Below are 20,669 nucleotides of genomic sequence, written 5' to 3'. Positions count from 1 at the left end.
CGTGGATCTTTTCCACCGCCAATTGATCGTTGGAATATCTGTCTCTCTAACTCCATAACTTTGTGCCCAACAATGTAACCTTTCCACCTTGATGCTCCACCTTTTATTTCTTTTTAGAAAAAGTCAGTCAGTCCCGCCTTTGGCAATGGTACTCCAGACCTTTGTAAAATTTTTGGAAGGAGTGGGTGGAAGAAGGTCCTACCTTTTGATTATGGTGCATCAGTGGATGAAGTGGGTGCTCGGCACCCTTGCATGAAATAGGTCCTATCACTGGAAATGGTGCTTGACACCATTATACTTTGGTAATGGTGCTCGGCACCATCACAGTTAGGTGCTCATGTGCAACATGGGATGTACTCGGTAGTCCAGGACTTGCAGAAGGCGATGAGAATGAGACTCCAAAAACCTAGAGAAAAAAAGCCTAGAATTTCAACATCCTCTTCATGGAGACGCAGCTTGCCGGAGAAAGTGCTTTTGAAGACATACTCTAATAGGCCAATAAAAGCATGGTCAATTATGATTTTGAGACCGACTCTAAGGGTCACCGTTGTGGCCTCCTTAGCCTCCATTGTGGTGTCCAACTTTGGCATGGGGAACGAGGATCCTGAACGAGGAGCCAATGGAGATGTTGTGGAAGTCAAGAAGTCATTTTCTCAGTCTCCCTGCAATAGGTCGACTGTTGTCGGCGCTGTCGATTACTAAACGTTTTTTAAGCAGAAGCTAGACATGTACTGCATTATTGTTGCCATACCTAGGGGTAGAATTCACAAAATGTTGGTTCTGCAACTGACATGTCTCCGAGTTCAAATGCTTTGTCGTTTGGTTCTCAAGCGCCCATGAAGATCTAGTAGTTGATTGAGCTTTGCATGCCTTTGCTGCCATGATACTCTCTTCATTGGGTTGCTCCCGCTCAAGCTCAATCTTTGGGCAGCCATACGACGTCCGCAATCCACTCGGTCTTGGACATGCCGATATTTTGATCCACCATATTCTCTGAAAAGAACAACGATCAAAATACAGCTACTCGTATTGTTAGATATCTATGCAGACATTCAACAACCTATCCACTACACACGGCAACCTCTGCACTCGACAACTCGACCTCTGCCCTCTGCAGTTCAACTCCTATGTAGATACTCAGCAACTAGACCTTTGCATTCGAAAACCCACCGCTGCACTTGGCAACTCGACCTCGCTCTCGATCGCGCGACCTCAACGCTTGTCATAAGGTTTCGTTCTTACTTTTATTATTTTACAGTAGCATGATTTTGTCTTTTCTTTCATTGTTTTACAACCATACTATCTCGTTCGTTCTTTTTGCTATTTTACGACCCCTTGGTCTTAACCCTGTTGCACGATCCAAATTCTATTTTGTTGTTCAATGGCCGCACGACCTCAGTTCTATTGCCTAGTCTCTATTGCTTAGTAGTCTCGTGCTCAACCCTCAGCCTCCAAGATATATAACAACCTCTGGGCTAGGCTATTTCACAAATATCTCCAACGGAATTGATTTTCTAAGTTTATTGGTATTCTCATTCATTATTCCTGAGGGCAACTGGACTCTTGATCTTATTGGGATTGATTTGCTATTTTCTAAGTATCATTTCTGAGTTGCTCGGTCAGTACATTATTGGGCTTCTCATATTCCTACCTCCAGGTTAACTGTATTAAGTATAACAGCTTAGGTGTTATAGTATATTCTAACAGTCTTCGAGCAAACTATAACGACTTATGGGCTAAATATCTTACAATTGCCTAACTATAACAGCACATCTGGTTCATAATAGCTTCCGAGCTATACTATATCATAGCCTCCTAGGTTGTATGGTTTGGTAATATCCCTAAGCGGGATTGAATTTTGGTCTGCTCAGAACTTCTCAATTACATCCCCCAGCGGGATCGGGTTTCTTGATCTTGTTAATTTGCTTGGTCATATCCCAATTGGTTCTATTATTTTCTCAATTATTTTATTAACCCGCTTAGCAATATTCCCAACGGGATTGGTTCTCTTATTTTATCAATTATCTTATCAATCAGCTCTGCAATATCCTAACAGGATTAGTTTTCTTATCTTATCAAGATGCTCAATAATATCCCCAGCGGGATTGGATGCCTTATTCTATTAGCTTACTGGATAATATCATAGTGGGATTATTTTTTCTGATATTATCAGTACTCCCAGTTACTACTCTCATACGGGATTAGTTTCTATTCTTGTTCATATCTTTAGTAATATACCCTAGTGGGATTGGTCTTCTAGAATTCTAGTATTCCTGACTTCTAGTTATCATTTCCTACCACGGGATCGAGCTCCTCTCCTTAGCCAAACTAGGATGGGTGGGCAAACTGGTCTTTTAGTCCTCTTAATATTCTTATTGTTCTCGGGTGAGATGGATCTTCTAGTCGCTTTAGTATTCTTACGGTTATCTCTGGACAAATTGAACTTTTGACCATTCAAATATTCATATATGCCCCTGTAACTGAGAGATTGAGCCACTCTCTCCGATCAGGACTGATTGGTTTTCTGGTCTTCTTAGCGTGATCGTCTTCTACTCTTCTTGGTATTATTATTATTCCCGATCGAGATTTTTTTGGACTTCTGGTATTCCTAATGTTTTATTATTATCCTCCCGACCAAGGAATTGAGCACCTCTCCCCCGGTTGGGCAATATTAGGCTACCTATATTTAGGGTTTTCTTCTTATACTCAACATCCTCACAACTGTAGGATCGAGCTCATCTCCTAACCGGTTAAGGATCCGTCTCTTTCACACTTTGTAATTTGATGAAGACATTGCATCTTATGGAATCCCGAAGCAAAAAGGGCACTCTGCCTTTCCACTAACAATCTCCTACTTCACCAACTTATCGGACTTCGTTCAACTACGCTCTTCAGTCCGACTTGAAGTAGGGAGATGTGATGATGTCAGGGGTTCTAGTCCAGAAGAATCCTTCCCGATCAAGTTCTCCTCAACCTAGCACTTCTATCGGACTTCATTCGACTAGACTCCTTAGTCAGACTTAGAAGAGGAGCATGTGATGGTGTCAAGGGTTCTAGTCCAGAAGAATCCTTCCCGAGCTAGTTCTCCTCAATCCAACACTTCTATCTGACTTCATTCGATTACACTCTTTAGTCTGACTTAGAAGAGAGACATGTGATGGTATCCGGAGTTACTCCCGAGCACCCGACCTCACTTTCCGAATAGTCAAATTTTCTTCCCGAGCACTTCCGACTCGCCCATCTGCTCACCTAAATATTCGGTCTTCATCCTATGGCTTCCCACTCGAACTCGGGTTGCTATAGCACCCACGAAGCTATAGTAAGCGCAAAGCTATAGTGCTCGAGGAAGCCATTCGGAGTTTGTTCTATCGAGCATTCGACATTCACTACTAATTTTCCATTTCGGACTCAGGAAATCCAAAAATTCGACCTCAAGCTCTAATAACTTCCAACGGCCTGACAACCTCTAACAACTTGTCTACCAACAGCTTAACGATGTCAGTATACAATCTAATGGTTGTTGCCCTTGGCCCCCCAACGATCCAACAATATCAGGTACTATGTGGAGATTCTCTTTCATTGATTATATAAGAATTGACGGAGGTACATGAAAGGAGGGTAGTGCGTAGAGGCAACTCTTCTCCATTAAGCTCTTTTCCTTTTCAGTCTTCTTTTTCTCTTGGTCTCACATCTCTAGGAGTCTTCGAATTCCTTCCACTTATTACTGACTTGAGCGTCAGAGTGGTTGCACCGATAGAGCCGCCAACCCTAACCTACTTTGCCTCTCAAACCACCGAATTTCAAACATTTAGGAGGTGATCGCGAGTTCTAGAGAGGAGGAGCTCAAGCAACCGAAAAGAACACCATCAGAGGGCATTCGACATTCTAGAAATAATAGATTGCATTTATATAGGTGTGGTTTGAAGCAGTAGAATCCAGTAAGTGATAATTAGAACCGTCAATTTGGGTTAGGCTCATTAGATTGACCTACCCCGCTAAACAACTTAAGTGGGTTGGATTGAAATTTTATCAACTTATTTTAAGACGGATCGACCCGCTTGGGCTCGCGACCAATGCGGGTTGGCTTGTGGTGGGCTTAAGTTGGCTCGTGGGTTAAGAATTTTTTTCAAAATTTAAAACTAAAGTAAAAAAACTTAATGGAATTGTGGACTTAGGTTAGCTCACGGATTGAGAAAAAAAATTCTTCCAAAATTTATAACTAAGTGAAAAACTCAATGGGGTTGTGGTTTGACCCACCTAATCCGTAATACAAACTTAAAATTTCTAAAGTAGAAAAGTTAATGGACTTGTGAAGTTAGGTTAGCTCACGGATTGAGAAAAAAATTCTTCTAAAATTTATAACTATGTGAAAAACTCAATGGGGTTGGGGTTTGACCCACCTAATCCGTAATACAAACTTAAAATTTTTAATATTATATATATATATATATGTATTATTTTTTGGTGGGCTCGTGGGTTGGCCTGCTTAATCCGCAATCTGCCTTGAGTTAAGTTGAGTTGAGTTGAGTTGGATTGGGGATTTCCTAACCCGCCAAGATGGTGAGTCGAGCCAACCAGCTCTGCCATTATATAACGGATTTTTGACGGATCAGCCAACTCCGCCATTGTTTGGCCCGTTTGACAGCACTAGTGATAATAGAAAAGTCTCTATCCCACCCATAATCCAACATGACTTAAACCTATTAAATCAGCAAAACATATCCAATGCAAAATCTCAAGGTAGGAATCAACAACATATCATTAAAAGTTGACACAAAGGGGGTTTACTATTTTGTTTTCTTATAAGCTATTATATGGGTTTATTAATTTATTTCAAAATTATTAATCAATCTTAGAATTTGCCCTTTGAAAAAAACTAATATAGCTTACCATATAATTCAGGAACAAACCTTGGCTCTAACAGTCAAAATAAGGCTTTTCCCAAGCTCATCTATGTAATCAACACCATCCACCAAAGTGAAAAACATAAATGCATTGACCTTTTACCCGAAATAAAAGAACAATAAGAAAGAAGAAAAATGATCATAAAATTTAAGGGATAAGGCTTTAAGCATGGAGCTAGAAACTCACCTGGCAGTCAACACCAAGAACACGAAGAGACTTTCGAGAATAGTGAGTAACATACTGCAAAGAGAATCACATGTTTAACATCAACGATAAAACGTAACTAGTAAACATGTGTTATGGATGTGTGTATAAATGAAAATCTTTAATCAGAAATGTAGCTTAGCTAGTAACTTAATGATTGATACTGTGATACCAAATGTGGAGTTTAAGAAATCAAATTTGAAAATTTAGCACAACAAAAAATAGTTAGGCCATGCTAATCTTATAATAATGAGATTTTGTATAAGGAAGCACAAAGGACAAAACTTAAGTGAAGGCATCTTCATTCATGATCTAACAAAAGATTTTCATTATATGATATTGATCTTACATCAATCTTAAATTATATTATTCTTTTACTCTTTTGCTCAAATTAGTACATCTATTGTTACTAAAATGGTGCGCTTTAGAATAGAGAATTGGTGCACCTGAAATTTGACATAATGTTTTTCTTCAATCATACTTGCACACCATATACAAAGTCTAGAAAAATTGGTGCACCTACTTTTACTAAATTGTTGTTTACTAGCGCATCTAATCTACTAAATTAGTGCACCTAAAAAGAGTAAAATAATAATAATATATTTTAAAATAGGTGTGAGATAAATGTCATGTGGTGAAGACATTCTTCATTAGATATTTCAAATGACATCAAGATAGAGAAGGAAGTCTAATTACAATACAATTGCTGTGTAAAATAGTGTTACCCTTACTCAAATTTGTTGCAAAGTATGCAGGAATCATAATGACATAAAACCATTATATTGATGTTCAAAATGGAGGAAAAATAAAGTTCTTGGATTCTTCTATCAGATCATGGGCACTAGTTGGAAATAATACATATAATTGTTTTCACATAACCAGCACAGGAAAAATTATGGATACTTACCCCTTCATAAACTAAAACAGTAGCTCCATTCAAAAGAGGGCCATAAGTGACACAACTGTGCCCAGTTATCCACACCTAAAGTTAGAAGAACTAGGGGCAATTGATATCCACACCAAGAGTTATCCATCCAGTCTCAAAGGTGTGTACACAAACCCATAACCACAAGGGAAAACAATACATACCAGTAGATGTCTGATGGCTTATAATCAAATGAATACGTAAATGTTGTTCCAGCATATACCATATAACCCCCAGTTGTGTGTACAACACCCTGCACATAGAACTAATGGCAAACTTCAGAAAAAAAATTAGAATAACTGATATTTGGAAGCTTAACCACCTTTGGCTTCCCTGTGCTGCCGTTGGTGTACAAGAGAAATAGTGGATCTTTTGCGTCAACCCATTCCACTGGACACTTGGTTGACAATGATTTAGAAGAAATAAACTAATTAGCAATTAATACCATCATAGGAAGGAAGCAACATTGCATTGTAGAAGGGTCATTCAGGCAATTAAATGTTCAACAAATTTAATTAGGAACGGTTATCGTGTGATGTGCAAATAGACAATGCCCTCCATCCTTACATTTTGAATCTTCTCTTTTCATGGTTGATTGATTTTCATAAACCAATCATAAGTCTACAAGGAAAAGAAACAAAAGTAATTGTTGAGGATGAAGTTCTTTATCACGTAGAAGAATTCATTATATGAAAATAGAATCTTGCCCCTTTGAAAATCAGAAATGCTCGCAAAATCATATCATCCCAAGACCCATTTGTTATTTCTAACAAATTCTATATAATTATCCTATAAACTAATGGCCGCTAATCAGGTAGTTAAGTTTTCATGAAAAAGTTCCTAAAAAATAATATATACAATTGGAAAAAAAAAAAAATTGTCTAGTTACCAACTGCAACAAAGCATATCATCAACTATGGATTTGAGATGTATGGCTTTGGCTCCTCTACAAACTGCATTGCACCATATTACAACTTTTGGCTTACAGTCCATAATTTTCTGTGCGAGAAACTCAGACGAGAAGCCAGCAAAGACAACCTCGCTTGAACAAAATATATACCATTAAGTTTTCTCTTGTACCAATGGCATTCAATCAAACAGACCTTTAAGATCAATCCTATGAAATATGTAGCAAAATCATGCCGAGTGGATTGCCACAATACGAGCACATGCCAACATTGCAATTGGCAACTCCATCAACATGGGCAGGTAAATGACAACTGCATCCCCTTTACCGACACCGACATGTTTTAAGTAATTGGAAAGCTGCATGTTTAATGACACTATATGAACAGAAATGACAAACAACTAAATTTCCACCAATTCAAACTGGTAAATCTAGTGAAATAAGCACCAACAGACCTGGCAAACCTTATCTAGCAACTGGGAATAGGTGAGCTGCCCATCTTGACCTGGCTCATTGCCTTCCCAGTATATAGCCACCTTATCACCATTCCCTGCCTGTATGTTCCGATCCAGGGCATTGTAACTGATGTTTGTAATGCCTCCTTTGAACCACTTCATTCAACAAAAGCAATGTAGGACTCAACAAACCTCACAGTCAAGCTATCCAAATGAAGAAAAAAAAAAGGGGAACGAATGCTCTACCTCAATCTTAATAGCTCCCTTCCTCACATCAATATTCTCACTATAGACCTCCGGATTCCACCTCTTCTTCCAGTAAAATTGACTTGCAATCTCAGACCAAAATCTGCAGGATCTTCAATTGATCTCTTAACATTTTTTGATACTAATTCATGAAACAGAATATAGTGAAAATAACTTGCACAATAAAACTTTTTTTGTTTTAAATGTGTTATGAAATAATGATTAAGAGAGTTTTCAGCAAAGGAGGAAGAACTTCTTGCTTTGTGCACATGCCAAAAGAAAATGCCCAGAGGCATTGTTCAGGAGAATATTCATTTTCTTCAAGGAAGGTAAGGGACGTAGCCATTCTAACTTAGTCCTGCTTGAGGAGGAAGAGGTTGTTAAATTCATATTCCACACTTTTATGAGTATTTTTAAATTCATATTTTTCACTGTCAAGACCGATGCAATCGAATGGCGCATTGAACAAGGAGAAAGCGGAGAGACCTGTTCGAAGGCAGAGAGTAGGGCGTCGCGGGAGACTTCAAGGGCTTCCTCGGGGACGACGGCGCTGCGGTTGGAGCTCCGGAGGCAGCCAACAAGAGGCCACCTCGACGACGATAGCCAAGGTGCGACCGTCCCGAACGAGCGGCGCTTCGACCAAGGCAAAGCCGTGAACGACGACGGCGCCTGCAACGCCGTTCAGCCAATCGATGGCGTATAAATATGCACCGTAAACGACAAGGAATCCATCCCGCCGCTTCTTTAACGCGTGGTCTGTGATCGAAATTTTCTCTATTTCTTCTTCCGGCCAACTCTCTCGGTCAAGCCCTGCTCTGCTTCTTCCGGCGCCTGCTCGCGGAAGACAAAGGGAGACAAGGCCTCATTTATACAGAGGTCGTCTGGGCTGTAGTAATGTGCAAGGGAAGATGAAGAAGCTGGTCGCCGGCGGCGTATTTGCTCGTTCCGGCAAAAAGCTAGAACCCTCCCTCCGCCCGTACGACTCGTAAAATATTATAAAAGGTAAATATTATTTTTTAAAAATAATACTGATTAAATTTAAGTAGTATTAATAAATAGTTTTTAATATAAAATTTTTTTATACATAATATGTATAAGAGATATGATATACTGGGCGACAGATTCGTGTCGCTCACACAACGGGTTTGTGCGCGCCCGTGAGCGATACGTGATCGTGCGCCTGATCTGAACTGTCCAAATGTGGAAATACACAGTGCCACCGTCCCGTTCCTACTTGGCACGCCGTCGACAGCCATCGCCCGCCGCCCCCGGTCCGATCTGAATCCATAGTCGACTGGTAGGCGCCACCTTCCGGCCGATCAGGACCCGGACTCCGATCGAATTTCGATCGGAATCGGGCCCGCAATCGCACGCCCCCACTGCCGACCTCGATCAAGTCAGATTCTGGCCAAATCGTGGTCGGAGATCGATCGAGGAAGGACCGTCGTGCAATGCTGGTCCTTCCTCGGCCGGTCTCTGATCGTGATTTGGCCGAATCCGACCCGATCGAGGTCGGCAGTGGTCGCGCCATTGCCGATCGCGTGATTTGTTCCGATCAAATTCGTCGACCGATCACTATCCGATCGGAATCCGATGTCGGACGGAGTGCCGGCGAGGGGCGCATTGATCACGCCCGAGGCGACGATAGTCGGACGGTGTAGCGAGGGCGGTGGCAACAGTGGTGAGTCGCGGTGTCGCGCACGGATCGCGCAACACGGGTCGCACAGTATATCATTTTCGATATGTATAATATTTTTAAGTAAGTTAAATTTAAAATTTTATTTATTTTTATTAACAATTACGATGAATTTATGATAAATCGTGACTCATTGGCCAAGCTATTAATTAAGAATTATTTCCAAATTTTAAAAATGATGAATTTAATTCGATTATTTTAACGAATAGACACCGTCCAAGTTCTTCGGCACTTAAATTACAGAGCAATTCATAAGAAATTATAATTACACCATTAAAACCTTTTTATAAAACTACATTTAAAAAATAATAATAATAAAAGTTCGATGTAATCTTTTAACTTTACCGTACGGAACAATAATCATTATTATATTAGGCAATCCCATGAAGTCCACTATGGACGGTCCGTCAAATCCGGCGTCAACGTTGACCTTGGAAGCGCGCCAATTCCACTCCGAATGGGACGCATCCACTACGCCCTTCACGTTTGGTTCTCTTCTCCGCTGTCAAAGTTGACCGTTCGCATAGCGTGAACTTGCAAGGCGATAGCGATTTTTTTTTTAAAAAAAATAATTTAGATATTTAATTTTTTTTACATTCGTTAATTTTGAAGATGATTGATAAATGATAAATCACGTAGTTAAAGCTTAAAGCTAAAGCAGCGGCAGCGGCTTAAAAGTTACGATGCCGTCCGTCGCTTGGTCCCACGTCGTAGTAATTACGACGCTACCGGTCGTACGGGTCACGTTGATCCCATGCGGTGGTGATGGTAAAGCGGAGCGGAGGCCGCATAAATCGTTTGTTTGTTTGTTTTTTTGACTTTTATTGCGCGAACGGAATCCGTTGCAGGAATTAACTCGAAGATGAAGAAGATATTTTAAAATTTCAAAAAAAAAAATTGAGAGTTAAAGAAAGAGGCAACGTGTCTGTGTCAGGCTTTACCCGTCCGACGTGGCCACCTCTCCTTCGGTTCTCGAACGTTATAAAGGGATCACTCCCAGACTTGTCTCACGCCATTTCGTTCGTTCGTTCCTTCCTTCTGTTTCTTGGAGACCGAAGACGTCGTCGGCGTGCGTGGTGGGGAGTCTTGGATCTGGATCTGCAGCCATGGCCGTGCAAACCATCGGTTTCTCCTCCGAATTCGGTGCTCGGTAAGTTGGTCGCAGTGGATCCGTTCTTCTCGTCTGGAACTCTATCTCTCGATTCGACTCTTTTAGGATGGATTGCGTTGATGTAGGTGGGTTTATTTTTTTTTAGGGGAATGGATGAACTCCAGATGCTGCAGCAAGACCCCCGGCAAGTTAGCAGCAATCTTGGCATCGGTGAGTGAATGCCCTTCCTCTGGTTTTGAATCGTTCGCGTTGAGGTTGGTTGGGTGAGATTGTGCTTGTGGATGGTGCAGGAAAGCAGCAGCAGCCCCAGATCCGGACCGATCCTAGTATGTTTTGTGAACGGAAGAGAGAGCAGACCTGCAATGTCTCCGCTCCGGCGAAGCGCCCTCGGGCGGAATCCGTCGCTTTGAGTGGTTACAATCTCGTGGCGACATCGCCGTTTTGCCCCTATCTCGATCAGACTGCCAACGCGCCTGTGAAGCTCGCTGGAACAATTCCTGGATTTCTTCCGCAGAGTCGATTGCCGGAATCCTGCGCGACTTCGACCAGCGGCCGGCATGCCTCGTCTTTGCAGCCCGTCTCGGCTTCTTTCGGCAATCTCGTTTCTCTTCTCTACCAGCAAAATTTGGAAATCGACGCCTTCGTCCGCTTCCAGGTATCTTTGTCTCTGCTTATTATGCGGATTTTTCAGTGTTTTTTTTTTGTCTCGTCGATGATTAATTTTTCTCGATTGCAGAACGAGAGGTTGCTTAGTGAGTTGAAGGAGATGCGAACCCGACATTGCCAAGCCTTTCTCTCCTCGTTACCGAAGCAAGCGGAGAAAAGTTTGATGGAGAAGGAAGCGGAGCTACAGAGCGCCGCCCGCCGGAACTCGGAATTGGAGGAGAAGGTGCGGCAGTTGAGCGAGGAGAACCGGTTCTGGTTCAACATGGCCAAGAACAACGAGGCCGTCGCGAGCAACCTTCGATCGAGCCTCGAACAAGCCTTGCTTCGGGGCGGTGCCAGCTACGGAAACGGCGAAGTCGCCGCCGACGTGGTCCTCGACACCGACGACGTGGAGTCCTGCTGCGAAGCCGAGAACTCCGTGGCCGACGCACCGCATGGGAAATCCTGCAAGGCGTGCGGCGTGAGGGACGTCTCCGTTCTGCTGCTGCCCTGCCGACACCTGTGCCTTTGCGAGGACTGCGAGCCCGGCGCCGACGGGTGCCCCCTCTGCGGCGCCACCAAGAAGAATTCCTTCCGTGTCCTGATGTGCTGATGACCGCCGATTGGCAGTTTCCCGGTTTGGTTGTTCGCTCAGCGTCCGATAGTCTAATTTACTCGTTTTTTTTTTATCTTATCAATTTACGAAGCGGTAAAAGAACTCTTCTTTTTTTTTCTTAAATTTTAATTCGAGGGATTTATTATCGTCATGTTTGTTTGGAAACTTAAATGATGCTTCGGTTTTATTTCCGTCCAATTTAGCCGGTATTATTATTTCTTTTATCTGGGGCCTGATAACCACCACAGCATTAGTGGCTTGGTGGTGCAGTAGAGCGCATTGATTACGGTCGAACATGGAAATATCAGTTTGACTTTGTCTTTTTATCTTCCTGTTTTGCTTTCGGTTTCAGGAAGCTTGTTGCTTTCGTTAATGGCATGACCCATCAGCCACGCCGTGGTGGTGGCGGTGGTGGTGGTGCGAACAAAGCGCCCAAAATAAATGCAAAGTAGCACAACCCAACAAAGCACCAAATGAATTAATGTCCGTAACTCTTAGTCTTTTCCTTTGAACTACCTGGCACTATATATACAAATATCACAACTATTTGTAAAATTAGAATCCGGATGGTAAGTTATGGAAACTCTAAATCGATTTTGATCGGTTGAGGATTGAATTTTATAATAGAAGAGGAGTAGTACAATTAGAATCATAAAATCGATGGAAAATTGACACGCTTTTACATTGCAAATGATTCTCTTCGTCGGCAAAGCCATGAACAGCGTCCTCATCCACTGATAGTGTCCTCGTTGTCCTCGTCAGGGGTAGTGATAGCGGAGGAGGCGACGCTGATAAATTTACGAAGGCTCGGAGGGGGGCACATGGGTTGTTAGTTTCTCACAGTATGGACGGTCTCCGACGGGCAATGGGACTACTCGCGATGACAAGTGTCGATCGGTGTCTGACAAGCGCAAGTGAGATCAATTCAGCATGTCCAGCCCCACGATATAACTGAGTTGGTTACGACGTAGTAGAGTTGCAGAAGAAAGCAACAAGAACGAGGGTACGGGTGAAAACAGTGACACAATAATGAGTTAAAGCATTGAAACAATGAAATTAAAATTTTAAAAAATTTTAATTAATTATTATCCTATTAAAAAATATATTAATTTATTTTAAAATTTAAAAATTATAAATAAATTATTTTTTTTTTATTATATAAATGATTAATCTATTAATATCATTAAGATTTAATTTATTTTTATAAAAAAATTTAATCAAATATCAAATTGATTTAGTATTTATCAATCAATTTGGTCATTCTTTCAATTAAATTTTAAGAATTTTTGATTGAATCGTAAAATCCGATTCAACCAATTCAATTTTGATCTCAAATTGATCCTGCGTGTCTTATAATTTATCCAATCTTACTCAATTTCTAAGAAACCACACTTCTTTGAAGTTTATTAACAAATACTTGATTCTTTAAAAAATATATATAGCTGAACGATCGAACACGATGCGTGCCACTTTGGAGGCAAAAACAAACTTGCGTGTAAAGTCTGGTGCCGGCTGGAGCCTGGAAGATATCTCACGCCAAAATAATGGAGTTGTATCGGATTTGAGCAAAGGAAAGAATATAAAAGAAAGAGAAAGAGAAAAGAGAAAGAGAAAGACCAACTCGATCGTGATGCTCAAGACTTTTCCAATTTCCACCTTCGAATTTTCTCCAGCCAGCTCCACTGCACGCATCACACCTCACACGCCTTGTCCCACCCACCACGACAAATCTTCGAAGAGATGCTCACGAACCTCTCTCTTTCTTTTTCTGTATCTTTCCTGGAATCAGACGAGACGATTCATGGATCGCTGCAGTGCAACTGCGAGTGGAATTGAAAGAACGCGAGCAGGAGCAGAGCACGACAGACGTGGTGTTTACCGAAGGCGACGGCTGCTGAGATTTTGCAGGCCACGGTTGCTGCACTGCGAACAGATCGATAATATACAGAGTTCAATATTTTAAAAATAAATTATTATTATTTCTTTAGGCCCCAGCTAAATAAATGAACAAACAAAAAAATCTGATATGCTCGTCGACAAATCACCATCATAAAAGCTTATATATATATGATTCTTTTCATATGGTCTACTCTTTTGATCAGCAAAGGATCATATGCACACATTAAAAACACAATTGCCTTTGTGCATTTGGAGACCAACTAGAAAAGTCAGCATTTCATTTCATTTGAAATATAGTATAATTTTTTTATTTAATAATTCAGATGCTCCAGCATTTCATGTCCCTCTCCTCTTTGCCGTGAAAAACATGCATGTCTACCATCAACAATAGTTTTCAGTTTTTTTCCACCTCAATAAATAAGATGTGACTCAACCTCCTTCCTCATCCATCCATGAACTAAACCAGTTTGAGTTTGAGAAGATCAGAAGATGAGAAAAAGACTACTTCTGACAGTGATCATCCTGCTCAAACCCTCTGATTTCTCAAACCTATAATAATCTTTCCAGCCAGCCAGATTGTACTTAGTTTAATTTATTAGGTGAGTCTTTACGATAGCTTTTGCTTTCAGGCACTTGCTTATCAGCTACAGGAAGCCTTGGCAGTGCTTGCTGATCACTCCATTTCACCCAATGATGCATGCCTGTCTTCTCTGACACATTTAATTTTAGCCTGAAGCAAATCTCCAACCTCTGCCATTAATGCGAGGCATCATCAGCACGCTCCTGCATCAATTATTGTCCTCATCCACTGTTACTCGTCCACTGAATCCATTAAACTTTGTCCATCTCCCTCTACCTGTGGTCCTATGAATGTGGTGGTTGCTCAGGACTTTTGGCCTTTGGCTGCCAATTTCTTCACCCTGACGTGGAGAGGCGAGAGGCCATGGTTAAGTAAACCTCAACATCGATCTTTATTAGTCTGGTTTTCCAATTTTATGACTCTCAACTCATCCATCCATCCAAGTCTTTAGAGTTTGGATCGATGTATCTATGTCAGACAGCAACACTAGATGACAATGGCTCCCTTGCTAATTCTGCACCTATGCATCAGCTTTGTATCTTAGCTTTTGGTGGAGGATTCCCCCCCACTATGCTTCCTTTTTCTTTTGCATTTTACTTTTCACCCGTTCTGCAACTTTGGATGAGATTTGAAGCACTGACTGCAACACAGGTCTGCATTTATTACTCTGTGACAACTGAAAGCAGCTTGTGAAAGGGGCACCATGCTCACTGTTCATGGATGATAAACCACTTTGATCGAATTCCAAGTAGTGGGTAAAATAATAATTCAAGCCTCGTGCATGACGAATATCATTAATCTGGGTGAAAAAGGTGCTGGCTGCTGGTTCAATCCCACCACACAGACTTTTAGTGCATGTCAAAGAGACTGGTGATGACTAAGAAAACAGATGCAGTCGCATCGTGATGGGCATTGAGGATGAGCACTGGGGGAACAAAGTGGGCAATGCCGTGAGGGACAGGGAGAGGGGGGATGAGCATTTTTGACTGTTGAACAACATGTTGAACACGATGACATGACATGAAGAAGCCTCAGCAGTCATGTCCAAATTGATGTTTCCTGAAAATCAGATCGAGATCGAGATGAGAAACTAATGCAGAGAAGACTTGCATGTCTGATAAGGACAGTGACAAAGACCTGAATCATGCATGATTCTGAAATTGGAACAGTTGGAGCCTGTCCTGTGATAATTATCAAACAGGAAAGGGCTGAAACAGAATAACTTGTTCGACCTGAATTCTGAAGAAAGACAAGTGAAGAACATGTAAAGTATGTAGCCTTGTTCCCACAGAAAGTTGCTAGTTCAGACATCATCAAACGACTCCTCCTTCAAGTCCACAAAAGAGTACAAGAGATTGAGTGCTGGGTTTTGTTTGTTCCGCGACTGATGAGGCATCTGTTGAAAATTTAATCTCACAAATTATTCTATAATTATGCAATCGGATTGATGAGGATAATTCTAAATAGGATCTTATCGTTTGAATTTTTAGCAGTTTAATAAAGCGAAATCAAAAGGGATGAAAATGATAAATAAAACCTGAATCGATGGTCAAGCAACAAAAATTGACAGAGCTTCATCTTCAATTCCATTATATTATCAACTGATCAATAATAAGGAAAAAGTAGATTAATAGATTTTTACACACGTAAGATACATATCTATATCAGCCCATAATCAAATCATTAATTAGATCACTTTATTAGACTAATTCTTTATAGCAAATCCGCGTGTTACGACTACTTTAACATATAAGATAGAGAAACAAAATCCAACCACCTCCTTTGTTGGAGGCATTTAATGATGATTTAATCATGATTTTAATGGGATTTCTAGGGGGGAAAATGAGGTTGTGAATTGCTTCAAGTTAAGAGGTTATAAGCAATCATATTACTGGTAGAGAAGATTTTTTTTTCTCTAAATACATTTAGTGTACACGCACAAGAGATAAAACTTCTATTATTTCTTTGTAAAGTGAAATCTAAAGTCTTGGTACAATCGACCTCACGTCAAAGTTGACCAAGCTCAGTTGATCAAATTCAAATTGATTCGAGTTTGAATTTCGATGTTTTATCAATATGTTAGTCGGTTGAGTGAAAATCAAGTAGATTATGATTAATCGGACATTTGACAAGCGAAAATCCAACCAAGAGTTGACAAGAGAAAGTCCAAGTAGATCACGGTTGATTGGACTCTTAGTGATCAGAAGTCCTACTGGAAGTTGACAAGAGAGCCCAATTAGATCAAAGAGACTAGGTGTTTGACAGTAGTCAAATCCTGATAGATTAAGGTAGATCGGATGCTAAGCAAGTGAAGTCCTAATAGGTCAAGGATGACCAGATGTTGGATAATGATGGAGTACCAACAAGTCAAGAATGGCCGGATACTGGTCAACAATAAAGTTTTGACAAATCAAGATCGACTAGATATAAGACAACGAAAAATTCAAACATGTTAAGGTTGATCAGATACGGGACAAAGGAGTCCTAGTAGGTATAGGTCAATTAGATACTAGGTAAAATAATTCAACTTTGAAAAGTTAAAACAGAGTTATCAATTGACTGCTAGATAATAATAATTGATTGATAACTCTTAAATCTCAAATTCGAGATTTGAAAGGGTCGATGGGGGTTTGCGACACTATCAGTCGATTGATAATTTTGAACAATCTATACACTAATAGACTATAAACTCTGAAATTGAAGTTTGAGGAGGATTTTTGGTATCTGTGATTAAGGTTATATAACAAATAGAAAGTTGATCAATTCAACTGATGTCGATGAGTCAAGTTGGATAGTCGACTATTGGGTTACTATTGTAAACAAAAAGTTAGGGAATCGATTGATCAACTCGACTATGTTGGTGCTGGGAGCACCACATCAAATTTAAACTTTAATGTATGACTAAGTCTAAAAGTTAGCCTATTTTATGATCTAACGAAGTTGTGTCAAGTGTGCAAGTGTAAGTAACTTGACAAGTAAGATTGTCCTAGTTGGGAATTAGGCAGAGTGAAAACCCTAGTGAGACTAGGCAACTAAAGTCCTAATTGAGAACTAGATAGTAAAAGTCCTAAAGGGGCTAGGCAGTGGAAGACCTGGTGGAGAACCAGGCAAGGAAATCCTAGTTGGGAACTAGGTGAATCAAGTCCAAGGAAAGTCAACTAGGAGTTGAGGTCTTGGCAGCAAGTCCAAGGAAAGTGAGCTGAGTCTTGGCAAATTAAGTCTAGATGGATCAGTTAGGAGTTGAACATTTAACTAAGGTATGTACGAGTAACATTAATATTTAAATCATACTCATTATGTGTAATAATGGTAAGGAAGCATTTTCGACGGTTCCAAGGCGACCAGAAAAGAAGTCGGACAACTAACTAGGGATAAACCTCGACTGACAAAGCTGAGAAGTTCTAGGCCACCATAGCGAGGAGCAGGACAACCTTGTGTTCGGGTGATGTTTGGGTGATTAGAGATTGTTTCAATGCCACCGGGGATAACCAGATTTAGTGATCTGGAGGAGCCGGTAAAGATTGGATTTGACCAAGCTCCAAGCAACCTAAGGGAGTCCAGTCAATCGGAGATCGCAGATGACTTTATCTATCGGATAGATGTCACAACCACGCTAACATCTTCTAAGCAACCGGAGAGCTTCCAATCTATCGAAAGTGTGCCACGTTAACATTGAGAGGAGTTCTATATAAAGAGGCTCGAGGTAGTGCTTCTGGTATTAATTATTTTTTATTACTCTCTTCATGCTCATCGCTGCTCTTCTACAACAACGTGCTACAACTGTGCGCTTCAACTTTGATCGACAACTCTAGTTTTGTAATTCATTCTTATTTGTTGTCATACATTGGTTAATTTTGCACTAATATTTTTAGATTCTTTTTAAAGGTTTCTTCACCTCTAAAGGGTTTATGAAAAGGAGAGATTCTAAATAATAATCAATTTTATTTTGATTGCATTTGTCAATCTCTACTTATTATTGTTGTGAATTCTTGCATATTTGTCTTGCTTAGCATATTATAAGTCACAACATGCTCTATATCTTGGTAATTTTACATGCTTAATTTGTTAAATCGTTTTAAAAATATCTCATGGTAAGTAAATTATCCAAATTTGCATGCTAAGTTAATTTCTTAAGATTGTTAGTTAAGTGTTGAATCTTGCTGATTAATTTGTTTAATTATTATTGATGCGATGGAAATATATTATCTCCACGTGTCATACGGGATAAAATTATAAAGTCAGTTCATCTTTAAGATTAGGAAACCTTAAAGACCGTTTCATCCAAAGAATAAGGAAAATATTTCGAAGTATTTCTTAAACAAATATTTCAAAATATTTCTAAAAAACTGACACGGATATCTCAGAATATTTCCTAAATGGACGCTAATATTTCAAAAATCAACTACTATAAAAGGTGGCTCATACCCATGGGCACAGGTACGCATACATAAATCGTAATTTTTCTAAGTTATTAAACTCTTTCCTCACGCAAACTCCTAACTTGAGCGTTAGAGTGACTTATCGAGACCCACCCTCAGTGTCATTATAACTCTCTTTTTGAAGTATTTTTTAGGTCTCTTCATCTTTTTTGGTAGCCATCTTCAAGGAGTATGCACATCAGCAGTTTGTGAACCGGTGTCTGAACCATCCACGGTGTATTGGCCGGAACAAATTGGGGTCGTCTGTGGGAATAATGAGTTGAGATGCTGCGATGGTTAATACCGAAATAATTAATGACAATCACGACTCCATCGGAGAGAAAAACTACAATGAGCTACACAGTCCAAACAAGTATTTGAAGACAATGAAGACTATTTTGACAGTTAATATATTTCTTGAATTGTTAGCGACGGTGTCGGCTCAAGACATATACTCTCTAGCAAATGTCATCAGACAAGGAGTCATTTTTACTATTATTGAAGTAAACCTTCAACATTGAGCATTAGTTGCTCTCCGGATCATCAAGATATTTTCTTTAACACTCTTTATTTTATAATTCATTCATCAGATTACTAATTTTTACAATATTGCTTCATTTAATATTTGTTTACTTGATGCATCTTTAGAAACTCTCAGGTGCTTTTAGAAATTTTTTTACTCTCAGACCAGCTGTATCCATCAGCAATTATCTTTTTCATGGTCCAATCTCCCTAGACTTAGACATAGTCACGGACAGAACGTAAAAATCAGTGGATATTACAGGCTGATTCATCATTCGCCCTTATTATTGAAATGGGCATTCTGTTATACTCTATCCGAATCATCAGGATATTTTCTTAAACTCTATTTATCTTAATTCATTTATCGAGTTATTAATCTTTACAGTATTGTTTCATAAATTTAATATTGAACTGTTTTGAAACTCTTAAGCATGGAACATCGAGCCCCGAGCTCGCGACTTTGCCTTACAATAGGCCTGGAGCACCGAGCCCTCGAACTCGCGGCTTTGCCTTATAATAGGCCTGGAACATCGAGCTCCGAGCTCGCGATTTTACCAAGCTTGGAGCACTGAGCCCCGAGCTCGCGACTTTGCCTTATGACAAGCCTAGAGCACCGAGCCTTGAGCTCGCGACTTTACCTTACGATAGGCACGGAGCACTGAGCTCATGATTTTGCCTTACGAAAGGCCTCGAGCCCCAAGCCCCGAGCCCCGAGCCCCGAGCTCGCGACTTTGCCTTACGATAGGCCCGGAGCGCCGAGCCCCGAGCTCGACATGCCCGGACTTTGCCAACTTTGCCTTACGACAGGCCTGGAGCGCGACCTTACGATAGACCCGAGCCCCGAGCTCACAACTTTGCCTTACGACAAGCCTGGAGCACCAAGCCCCGAGCTCGCGACTTTGCCTTATGGCAAGCCCGGACCACCAAGCCCCGAGCTCGCGACTTTACCTTACAACAGGCCCAGAGCACCGAGGCTCGAGGTCACGACTTTGCCTTACGACAGACAGGGAATATCAAGCTCCGAGCTCACGACTTTGCCTTATGATAGGCCGGGAGCACCGAGCCCCGGCTAGTGACTTTGTCTTACGACAGGCTTAGAGCACTGAGCCCCGAGCTCGCGACTTTACCTTATGATAGACTCGGAGCACCAAGCCCCGAGCTCACAACTTTGCCTTACGACAAGCCCGAAACATCGAGCCCTGAGCTCGCGACTTTGCCTTACGACAAGCTTGGAACACCGAGCCCCGAGTTTGTGACTTTGTCTTACGACAAGTCTGGAGCACTGAGCCATGAGCTCGCGACTTTACCTTACGACAGGCCCGGAGCCCTGAGCCCCGAGCTTGTGACTTTGTCTTACGACAGGCCCGGAGCACCGAGCCTTGAGCTCATGACTTCGCCTTACTACAGGCTTAGAGCACCGAGCCTCGAGCCCAAAGCTCGCGACTTTGTCTTACGACAGGCCCGGATCACCGATCTCCGAGCTCGCAATTTTGCCTTACGACAGGTCGGAAACAATGAGCCCCGAGCTCACGACTTTACC

At 41.0% G+C, this 20,669-nt stretch overlaps 1 protein-coding gene across 1 annotated transcript; it reads left to right on the top strand.

Annotated features, from left to right (window-relative positions):
• Positions 1-10,378: 10,378 nt before the first annotated feature.
• Positions 10,379-11,908, top strand: LOC141819106 (BOI-related E3 ubiquitin-protein ligase 1-like). The gene is made up of 4 exons (XM_074706471.1): positions 10,379-10,488; positions 10,595-10,659; positions 10,740-11,104; positions 11,186-11,908. Exons 1-4 carry the CDS (start codon positions 10,445-10,447, stop codon positions 11,705-11,707), a joined length of 996 nt encoding a protein of 331 aa, XP_074562572.1. The 5' UTR covers positions 10,379-10,444; the 3' UTR covers positions 11,708-11,908.
• The last annotated feature ends 8,761 nt before the right edge of the window (positions 11,909-20,669 follow it).

The sequence above is a fragment of the Curcuma longa genome, unplaced genomic scaffold, assembly GCF_044706935.1.
Source record: "Curcuma longa cultivar G26 ecotype Majalengka, Jawa Barat unplaced genomic scaffold, ITB_CL_G26_1.1 contig_27788, whole genome shotgun sequence".
NCBI classification, from domain to species: Eukaryota; Viridiplantae; Streptophyta; class Magnoliopsida; order Zingiberales; family Zingiberaceae; genus Curcuma; species Curcuma longa.
This window is presented reverse-complemented; position numbering and strand designations above follow the sequence as displayed.